The sequence below is a fragment of the Vipera ursinii genome (assembly GCF_947247035.1).
Source record: "Vipera ursinii genome assembly, chromosome: Z".
NCBI lineage: Eukaryota > Metazoa > Chordata > Lepidosauria > Squamata > Viperidae > Vipera > Vipera ursinii.
The window spans coordinates 2,922,515-2,933,454 of record NC_139517.1 but is presented as its reverse complement, the minus strand read 5'-3'; the positions used below and the strand labels follow the sequence as shown (position 1 = coordinate 2,933,454).

General features: G+C 46.3%; 1 protein-coding gene across 1 annotated transcript in view; it reads right to left on the bottom strand.

Moving 5' to 3' along the window:
• The window catches only part of CHMP4A (charged multivesicular body protein 4A), a gene marked incomplete at its 5' end in the record, with an annotated part of 29,975 nt that overhangs the window by 12,188 nt on the left and 6,847 nt on the right, over positions 1-10,940 (bottom strand). The window contains 2 exons of the mRNA XM_083378751.1: positions 3,735-3,849; positions 5,594-5,771. Coding sequence (XP_083234877.1) covers positions 3,735-3,849; positions 5,594-5,771 — 293 coding nt within the window. The remainder of the gene's footprint in view (positions 1-3,734; positions 3,850-5,593; positions 5,772-10,940) is intronic.

Genomic DNA, 10,940 nt, shown 5'->3' with positions numbered 1-10,940 from the left:
TGATATTAAAGGGGGTGGGGGAAGAGATGATATTAAAGGGGGTGGGGGAAGAGATGATATTAAAGGAGGGTGGGGGAAGAGATGATATTAAAGGGGGTGGGGGAAGAGATGATATTAAAGGAGGTGGGGGAAGAGATGATATTAAAGGGGTGGGGGAAGAGATGATATTAAAGGGGGTGGGGAAGAGATGATATTAAAGGGGGTGGGGGAAGAGATGATATTAAAGGAGGTGGGGTAAGAGATGATATTAAAGGGGGTGGGGGAAGAGATGATATTAAAGGGGGTGGGGAAGAGATGATATTAAAGGGGGTGGGGTAAGAGATGATATTAAAGGGGGTGGGGGAAGAGATGATATTAAAGGGGGTGGGGGAAGAGATGATATTAAAGGGGGTGGGGAAGAGATGATATTAAAGGGGGTGGGGGAAGAGATGATATTAAAGGGGGTGGGGGAAGAGATGATATTAAAGGGGGTGGGGGAAGAGATGATATTAAAGGAGGTGGGGAAGAGATGATATTAAAGGGGGTGGGGGAAGAGATGATATTAAAGGGGGTGGGGGAAGAGATGATATTAAAGGGGTGGGGAAGAGATGATATTAAAGGAGGTGGGTAAGAGATGATATTAAAGGGGGTGGGGAAGAGATGATATTAAAGGGGGTGGGGGAAGAGATGATATTAAAGGGGGTGGGGTAAGAGATGATATTAAAGGGGGTGGGGGAAGAGATGATATTAAAGGGGGTGGGGGAAGAGATGATATTAAAGGGGGTGGGGTAAGAGATGATATTAAAGGGGGTGGGGGAAGAGATGATATTAAAGGGGGTGGGGAGGATGATATTAAAGGGGTGGGGAAGAGATGATATTAAAGGGGGTGGGGGAAGAGATGATATTAAAGGGGGTGGGGGAAGAGATGATATTAAAGGGGGTGGGGGAAGAGATGATATTAAAGGGGGTGGGGGAAGAGATGATATTAAAGGGGGTGGGGGAAGAGATGATATTAAAGGGGGTGGGGTAAGAGATGATATTAAAGGGGGTGGGGTAAGAGATGATATTAAAGGGGGTGGGGTAAGAGATGATATTAAAGGGGGTGGGGGAAGAGATGATATTAAAGGGGGTGGGGGAAGAGATGATATTAAAGGGGGTGGGGGAAGAGATGATATTAAAGGGGGTGGGGAAGAGATGATATTAAAGGGGGTGGGGGAAGAGATGATATTAAAGGGGGTGGGGGAAGAGATGATATTAAAGGGGGTGGGGTAAGAGATGATATTAAAGGGGGTGGGGGAAGAGATGATATTAAAGGGGGTGGGGTAAGAGATGATATTAAAGGGGGTGGGGTAAGAGATGATATTAAAGGGGGTGGGGTAAGAGATGATATTAAAGGGGGGTGGGGGAAGAGATGATATTAAAGGGGGTGGGGGAAGAGATGATATTAAAGGAGGTGGGGTAAGAGATGATATTAAAGGGGGTGGGGTAAGAGATGATATTAAAGGGGGTGGGGTAAGAGATGATATTAAAGGGGGTGGGGTAAGAGATGATATTAAAGGAGGTGGGTAAGAGATGATATTAAAGGGGGTGGGGTAAGAGATATTAAAAGGCAGTGAGGGAGTCAAGCAGCCACGCCGTGCTGAACCGGACATTTGCTGCGACGCGCGAGGTGACTGTTTGCCTCTAGCTGGAGGCAAGGAGCCACACCGCGCCAAAACTGGCCATATGCCTCACTGCACGAGCTGGCTGTGTGCCTCCAGCTGGAGGCAAACAGCCGTGCTGCGCCGAACCAGCCGTTTGCCGCAGTGTGAGAGGCGGCTGTTTGCCTCCGGTTGGAGGAAAGCAGCCACCTCACGTGTCGCGGCAAATGGCCAGTGGAACGCGGAGCCCTGCCTCCGGCGGGAGGGAAACAATCAGCAAGTGGTGCGGATCTTTGCCTCTGGCCGGAGGCAAGCAGCCATGCTGAGCTGAACCGGACATTTGTCGCGACGCGCGTCACAGCAAATGGCCGATTTGGGCGTGGTGCGGACCCTTGCCTCCAGCCGGAGGCAAACAAACACCAAGTGGTGCACATCTTTGCATCCGGCCAGAGGGAAAGAGCCACATCATGCCGAAACCAGCCATTTGCTGCAACATGGCAGAGGGGCCGAGACGGCAGCTGGGAGTGGCTGCAGGCAAGGCGGGCGGCGCTTTAGCAGCTACAGCCAGGCCAGCTCTGAAAGAAGCGAGCGGGACGTCTGGTTGGGAGGAAGAGCAGGTGGGCAGGCGCGGCTCTGGTCCCTCCCTGGCCGGATGCCCTTTGTTCGCCTGTAGGCCTACGTTGGGTACCTCCCTCACGGCCGCTCCCTTTAAACTGGCCGGTGGCGCTGCCGGATCTGCCGCATGACCAGGAGGAGGCAGCCGGAGGGCTGAGCGGCTCTGATCACATCCGCACTCCAGCCGCGACCCCAGCCTTACGACCTGTGGGGGGAGGGGGGCGCTGGGCCGCAGAGTCCGGACAGCCAGCAGCGACGAGGGGAAGCGAGGTGGTCTCCTCACCATCACCTGGTGGCCGTCCGGGAGTTCCGGGCACGGGTGGCAGTCCTGCCCTGTTTGGGCGCCCCTCAGGCAGGAAGCAACCGATGGGGCAGAGCGAGGCCTGGGTGGCGATGGCTGGACCTCCGGTGTGGCATTTCTGCCGCCAGCCTCGACTAGTGGCTGACAGGGTGGGGTCGCCGAGCAGGTTGCCAGCCAGGAGTTGGTGGCCCATTGGGAGAGCAAAACCCCCGTAGCCCAGGTAGCCGGGTCCTTCTGACCGGGGGCGAAAGGACATGTTAAACACAGACCTCCAGGACAGAGAGTTTTTATTGTAAGCTAAGCTTTCATCAGCGTCTGCTGATGTCATCAGAGATTCAAGGTGCTGGTGATGACCTATAAAGCCCTAAATGGCATGGGTCTGGATTACCTTAGGGAACACCTGCTACCAGCATCAGCTTCCCATCGTCCTGTGCGCGCCCACAGGGAGGGCCTCCTTAGGGTTCCGCCGGTTAGAGATTGCCGGCGGGTGATTCCCAGGGGGAGGCCGTTCTCTGTGAGTGCGTCCGCCCTTTGGAACGAACTGCCGATGGACCTTCGGACTGCCCCCGACCTTCGCTCGTTTCGCCGGGACTTAAAAACCTGGTTGTTTGAATTGTCTGGCCTGGACTGAGGGATTTTAAATTTTAAAGTATTTTAATTAAATCATATTAAATTATATTAAATTAATTTTAAAATTTTAATTTTTATTGTTATTATTAACTGTGGGCTTGTACTAATTTGATTCCATTTAATTCTCTTTTTTGTACTGTTTTAACTGCCCTGTGAACCGCCCTGAGTCCTTCGGGAATAGGGCGGTATATAAATTCAACTAATAAATAAATCAGTGTGTAGGCTGATATCATGTAAGCCTCGCATGTAAGCCTCGCTTTGCGTGCTGTCGGTTGATTTGGCCACTGAGCGCGTTATCGGCCCCTCCGCCTCCCGCTCGCCTGTAAACAACCGCGTCACTCCTGATTCAGTTATACTGGCCGACATCCGCTTCACTCTCTCCGTTCTGGGTCTATGTATACATACACACGCCCACACAGAGATACGCACACGACAAGAAAAACGAATTTTGTGAGTCTACCCGGCGGATGGCAAGGGCACCCTTCGAAGGGCAAGATTCGCATCCGAAGCCTCTGCCTCCCAGGGCCCATGCCTCCGAACGCCACCCCAAGGATGGCCGCCCTCCTTACCTCGTCCACATCGTCCCCGAAGCCAACCGGCTTAGATATGGCATCGGAGATCTGCTGGGCGATATCCTGTTGTTCGGTGATTTCGGCCATTAAGTCGTCCACTTTGTCGATGTCCCTGGAGGGGGAGAGGGGGAGGAAGGAGGAGAAGAAGAAGAAAGCTGAGGGGTCCTCGGTGGTCTCTCTCTGAGCTGGGTGGTTTTCTGGCAGGACTTTCATGACCCATCTAGGCAACATCATCAGTGCTAGAAGGGAGGGGGGTTTGTGGAGGAGGAGGAGGAGGAAGAGGGGAGGAGGAGGGGGGAGGGGAAGGGGAGGAGGAGCAGGAAGAGGAGAACTGGGGGGTCCTTGGTGGTCTCTCTGAGCTTGGCAGTTTCCTTGCAGACGTTTCATGGCCCAACTAGGTAGCATCATCAGTGCTAGAAGGGAGGAGGAGGAGGAGGAGGAGGAGGAGGAAGATGATGACAACGACTGTGGGGTCCTTGGTGCTCTCTGAGCTTGTTCGTTTTCTTGCAGACATTTCATGACCCAACTAGGAAACATCATCAGCACTAAGAAGGGAGTAGGGTTTTTGGAGAGAGGAGGAAGAGGAGGAGGAGGAGAACTGATGGGTCCTGTTCTGTACCAGCCTGCTACCGGCCCTGCAGAAAAAGGCAACCCCTTTATAAACGGCAAGAGGCTGGAATGACGTCTGCCAAATTTATTACTACAAAAAACAAACAAGACACGTACCAAGATACAGGAGCTTTGAAACACTATCTGAGCGGTTGGTTTCAGCAAACCAGCCCTCCCCACACATTCCCTTTATAAAGAGTTCAGGGCATGGCCTCTCTCTGCCTCCTTCCGAGAAGCCCCACGGCCTTCCTCTGTTTACTCCTACTTGACTGTCTCCTGCGTCGGGCGTCCTTGAACAGGGCCAGCTGTGGGTCATCTTCATCCACGCTGTCAGGCTCACACAGCTGGGTCTCCATGGTGACCAAGTGGGAGGGGCCTGCCTGAGGGCTCTCATCAGCAAGATCTTCAACCCCCCCAGCAAGGTCTTCAACACCCCCCTCCTCCTCTGATTCGTCCAACCCAACTGCCGAACCCATAGGCTGACCCTGAATCACAACAGGTCCTTGGCGCTCTCTGAGCTTGCTTCTTTTCTTGAAGACGTTTCATGACCCAACTCGGTAACATCATCAGTGCTAGAAGGGAGGAGGAGGAGGAGGCAGAGGAGGAGGCGGAGGAGGAAGAGAACTGTGGGGTCCTTGGCGCTCTCTGAGCTTGCTTCTTTTCTTGAAGACGTTTCATGACCCAACTAGGTAACATCATCAGTGCTAGAAGGGAGGGGGGTTTCAATATAGAGAAGGGGAGGAGGAGGTGATGGAGGGGAGGAGGAGGAGGCAGAGGAGAGAGAAGGAAAGGGAAGTGAAGGAGGGGGAGGAAGAGGAGGGAAGGAGAAGAGGAGGAGGAAGGGGAGGGGAGGAGGCGGAAGAAGAGAAAAAGAAAAAGGAACATATGGAGGAAGCCGGGAAGAGGAGGAAGAGAGGAGGAGCAGGATGTGGGGTGGGGACTTCTGGGAGATGAAGTCCACCCATCTTGAAGGGGCCAAATGTTGAAAAAACACTGCTCTAAGCTAAAGGCAAAACACGGACCGGACTTTTGAATCAAAGGAAGAACCGGAATGCTCACTCTAGGCTCTTTTATGACTCGTGGACTTCAACTCCCAGAATTCCTGAGCCGGCCCAGGCTCAGGGAAAAAGGAGAGGTTTCCAAGCTGAGCCAGGCTGGCTCAGGAATTCTGGGAGTTGAAGTCCACGAGTCCTAAAAGAGCCCAGGTTGCCTACCCATGGCCTGGGGGGGGGAAGGGGCCCACTCACATATGCTGGTGTGCTTCTTTCATGGCCCGCGCAGCGTCCGACATGGTTTTGAGCACTTCGGTGTTGGTGGTGGCGTTTTCCAGGGCCTCGCGCTGGAATTCGATGGTGGAGAGGGTCCCGTCGATTTGGGTCAGTTGTTGCTCGTAGCGTTTCTTCCGCTTGAGGGCTTGCAAAGCAGCTGCGCGGAGAAGGAAAGGAGGCTCAGAAGCGGATTGGCCCCTCCCGGTTCCCCTTTGAGGTTCCCTTTCCAAACAACAATGCAACCCTTCCATGTTTCCGGTCCTCATGGAGGAGAGACCCCCAAATACGAGAAAGGAAACTGACTTCGGGGTGGTCGAGCAAGAAGGGCTTGCAAAACAGCCAAACTGACAGTCCTTGATTCGCTTAGCGACCGTTCAAAGTGACAACGGCACTGAAAACAGTGCTGACTGACACCCAGGCCTCACTTTACATCGCCCTGGTGACCGCCAATTGCAACCTCCCCAGCCGGCTTCCGACACACGGAGTCAATGGGGGAAGCCGGCTTCCCTTAACAACGGCTTGATTCCCTTAACGACCGCAGAGATTCCTTTAAACAACTGTGGCCGAAAAAGGTGGCAAAACTGGACAGAGAACTCACTTAGCAAACAGCTATCTTGGCAAAGAAAATTCCGGTCCCGATTGTGGTTGTAAGGCAAGGACGAATTGCGTTGGACTGATTGATAGAGCTAACCAAACGGTTACAAAGAAAAATAGATAACAGATAACAAGTCTTTAAAAAATAATAATTATCAACCGGCATTAGCCACACTCAGGGAAGATTAAGGAAAATCATCCAAGGCAGCTATTAAGATTGTGTGTTTATATAAAAGCCACAAGGAAGTAATTTTCAAAGGTGTTTATATTATTATTAAAATTATTTCCTTGTGGTTTTCTCCCGCCCCCCAATAGTTTAAAACGGATTATGGGCAACATTATGTTGTTGTTGTTGTTGTTGTTATTATTATGTCATTTAGGGAAGCCATATTCATTTAACCACTGTGTTCCTAACTTAACCACTGTGGCACGAAAGGTCGCAAAATGGAACAAAATTCAGCGAACAAATGTCTCGCTTAGCGACAGAAATTTTGGGCCCAGTTGTGGTCGCAAATTGAGGACGACCTGTAATCTTTTTCTAGGATTTTACCGTTCAACCTCACTTTAGAAGGTGGGGGATGCTGGGAGTTGAAGTCCACACATCTCAAAGAGGGCGGAGTTGAGAAACTGCTACACTCTAGGCCAGGGGTAGGCAACCTTGAGGCTCTTTGATGACTTGTGGACTTCAACTCCCAGAATTCCTGAGCCAGCATGGCTCAGCTTGGAAACCTCTCTTTTTCCCCTCAGCGTGGCTGGCTCAGGAATTCTGGGAGTGGGAAGAGGCGCTCCAAAAGCTTCAGGTCGCAAAAGATGGCGACAAAGCTTCTAACCTGGAATGTTAATGGTCTAAATTCACCACATAAGAGAAAGAAAGTATTTCAATATCTAAAGCAATTGAAAAAACGATATTATTTGCTTACAGGAAACACCGCCCTGAGTCCTTCGGGAGAAGGGTGGTATAAAAATTTAATATAAATATAAAATAGAATATTCGAGCAGCTGATCAAATAACTTTAGGTTGGGCACACAGTTTATTGCTTCCGCGCCTGATAAGAAAAATGGAGTTGTTATTTATGTTAAGAATACTTTAACAGCGAGTTTAATTGAAGCAGACAAACAAGGAAGATATGTTATAATTGAATTATTAATAGAAGGCAAGAAAAGGCTTTTGGTTGGACTATACGCTCCTAATCAACAGAAAGGAGATTTTTACAATTTACTACACAGCAAGATTATTCAGTGGGATTATAAATCTTGTATTTTTATGGGAGATTGGAATGGCGTCTTGGATGTACAAATGGACAAGGGAGGCCTTTTTAAAAGCACGCCAAGTCATGCTAAACTGCCTAAATCTTTTTTTGAGATGAAGGATGACTTGGAATTGAGAGATGTTTGGAGAGAAAGGAACTTGTAAGAAAAAGACTTTACTTTTTTCTCCGACAGGCATCCATCTTTCTCCAGGATCGATTTTGTATTAATTACTAATGATTTTTTTCCTAGGATTAAGAAGATCAAGATTTGTCCAAGAACTATATCTGATCATAGTCCAGTATGGTTGGAGATAGAAAAAGATAATGGAGATAGACGGTCTTGGCGTTTAAATGAAAATTTGTTTAGATATCAGGAAAATGTGGAAGAGTGTAAAAAATAGATGAAAGAATTTTTTAAAATTAATATGCATAAAGGTACTTCTATTGAGATGGTTTGGGATGCAAGTAAAGCTTATATGAGAGGTGTATTAATATATTTGAATAATAAACATAGACGTAAACTGGAATTTAAGAGGAAAGAATTAGAGGATGAAATTAAGGAAAAAGAAAAGGCTTTAATTCTGAATCCATCTGATGGGAAGATTAAAGAGGTAATTACTTTATTAAGGGGTCAGTTTGATACGTTAATGGCAGATCAAGTGGCAACTAACTTACGGTATGCTAGACATAACACTTTTTGTAATGCTAATAAACCAGGTAGATGGTTAGCTTATTTGTTAAGGAAGAAGCAAAGAGCTTGTAATATAGGTAGAATAGAACATAAGGGTAAAGTAGTGTATCAGCAGAATCTTATTAAAAAGACTTGTTGATTTTTATTCTAAGTTGTATGCTAAATCTTGAGGGTCATGATTTGTTATTTGGTTGGCATGCATATTTATTGTTTGATAAGAAGGTGGATAATGCCCTCTGGAACCAGCTGCCGGTGGAGCTGAGGACTGCCCCCGACCTCCGATCATTCCGCCGGGGCCTGAAGACCTGGCTCTTCGAGCTCTCGGGCCCAGACTGAGGAGGAAATTTTAATTTGGGGTTTTTTAACTGACTACAGGGTTAATTTAATATTTTTTAATTGGGTTTTTAATTTTTGTATTTTGGATTTTTAATTCCCTGTAAACCGCCCTGAGTCCTCAGGGAATAGGGCGGTATATAAATATAACTAAATAAATAATGTGTTTAAGATACATATTTTAAGGTATGCTCTGTTGCGAGTTTGGAAAAAGTATAGACATAAGTTAAATTATAAGATACCAATTTGGGCAATACCTAAACATGCAATAGAAAATATAAATGTGGGATTTAAACATGATGAGACTACATATAAGGAAATCTTAAGTTTAGAAAGGAATGTATGGCAATTAAAGCCATATAATATTTTAAAAGAAGAAAAGATTGTACAAACTTGGTTCCAGTATGGGCAATTACAGGCAAGATGGAAAGAGGACCAGAAAATTGGTTTCTCGATGATTGATGAAAATTTGGTAAAACAAATTAGAGATCAAGGTCAAGCACATATAAAAAGGATATGTAATGCATTGATAGAAATTGATTCAGTCAGAAATGGAACTTGTTAAAGATTGTATGATAAAGTGGGCCCAGAATTTTCAAGAAGTTATAACAATAGACACTTGGGAAAAGATTTGGGTTAGAAATGTAAAATTTACACAGGCCCAAAATTTAAGAGAGAATTTTTATAAAATGTTTTATAGGTGGCACTTAGACCCTAAAAAATTAGCAAGTATGTATCCGAACTGCCGAAATGTTGGAGGTGTGGCTGTGAGGATGCAACGTATCCTTTTCATATATGGTGGACTTGTAAAAAGGTTAAAGCTTTTTGGATTAAAATTTGGTGGAATGTGCAAAAGATATTTAAGAAAAGGATAAAGTTTTCTCCGTAATTGTTTTCATTGGGTATTATTACAGATACTACTGTTATAGATACAAAGTTGATGTTGAATTTAATTACGGCAGCGAGACTTTTAGTTGCGCAATATTGGAAGAAGGAAGAATTGCCGACTATAGAAGAGTGGACTTTGAAAGTTTCTAACTTGGCGGAAATGGCAAAGATTTCAGCATATTTGAAAGATCAATCGCAACAGAGATACATTGTGGAATGGAGAAGATGGATTGAATATATTCAGAATAAATATAGGACTAAAAATTATCATTTAGCATTTGAATAAGTAGTGGATTTTTATGACGTATAATTAGTTAGTAGTTATTTTATTAATATTTTGACTATGGAGAGTTAAAGTGTGATAGAATTTAATGTTTTATTATTGTTGTTAGCATATTTTAGATTATGCTTGTTTGTATTATTATGCCCTGTATTCAGCTCTGGGAAGTCGGGGAGGGGGGAGGGGAGGGGAGGGGGGTTTGGGGAGAGGGGAGGAGGGGTTTTTTTTGTATTCAAAAATGTATTGTAAAACTTTTCAATAAAAAAAAAGGAATTCTGGGACTTGAAGTCCACGAGTCATAAAGTGGCCTAGGCCTAGGCCAGGGGTAGGCAACCTGAGCTCTTTTATGACTCGTGGACTTCAACTCCCAGAATTCCTGAGCCAGCCATGGCTCAGCTTGGAAACCTCTCCCTTTCCCCTCAGCGTGGCCGGCTCAGGAATTCTGGGAGTTGAAGTCCATGAGTTATAAAAGAGCCAAAGTTGCCTTCCGCTGCTCTAGGATTTTAAGATTTTTTGCTATCTCAGTTACTAATCAGCCCAACTCTTGTTTAGCTAAATCCAGACAAGGTCAGCCAGCATGTATAAAGAAGATAGGGTAAAACAGAGATTTGAGGACTCAGGATTGAAACTGATTATAGGCAGTTTTTGAACCTTTTTTTTATAATGTGCCTTTAAATTTGGCCCAGCAAAGGACACGTAAATAATATCAGGAGTCCGGTAGTGTCTTTTCTGACTGCTTGAATTTTATTAAGAGAGGCGATTTTTTAAAAATGTCCCTGATAAAATCGAGTTGCACTCAGGAAAGACTCTTTCTTTTCCTGAGCAGAGGGTTGGACTAGATGACCTCCAAGGTCCCTTCCAACTTTATTATTATTATTATTATTATTATTATTATTATTATTATTATTATTATTAATTATTTATTATTATTATCAAAAATGGTGCTAGCAAAACCCTGATTTTTGGTCCCCTAAATTAGAGAAGAGAATATCTATAACTCAAGGTTCAATTGTGGGGCCTTGGTACTCTCTGAGCTGGGTGGTTTTCTTGCAGACGTTTCGTGACTCAACTAGGGAACGTCATCAGTGCTAGAAGGGGAGGAGGGAGGAAGAGGAGGAGGAGGGAGGAGGAAGATAATTGTGGGGTCCTTGGGGTCCCTGAGCTGGGTGGTTTACTTGCAGATGTTTCATGACCCCAATTAGATAACATCATCAGTGCAAGAAGGAGGTGAAGGAAGAAGAGGAGGAGGAGGACTGTGGGGTCCTCGGTGCTCTCTGAGCTTGGCTGTTT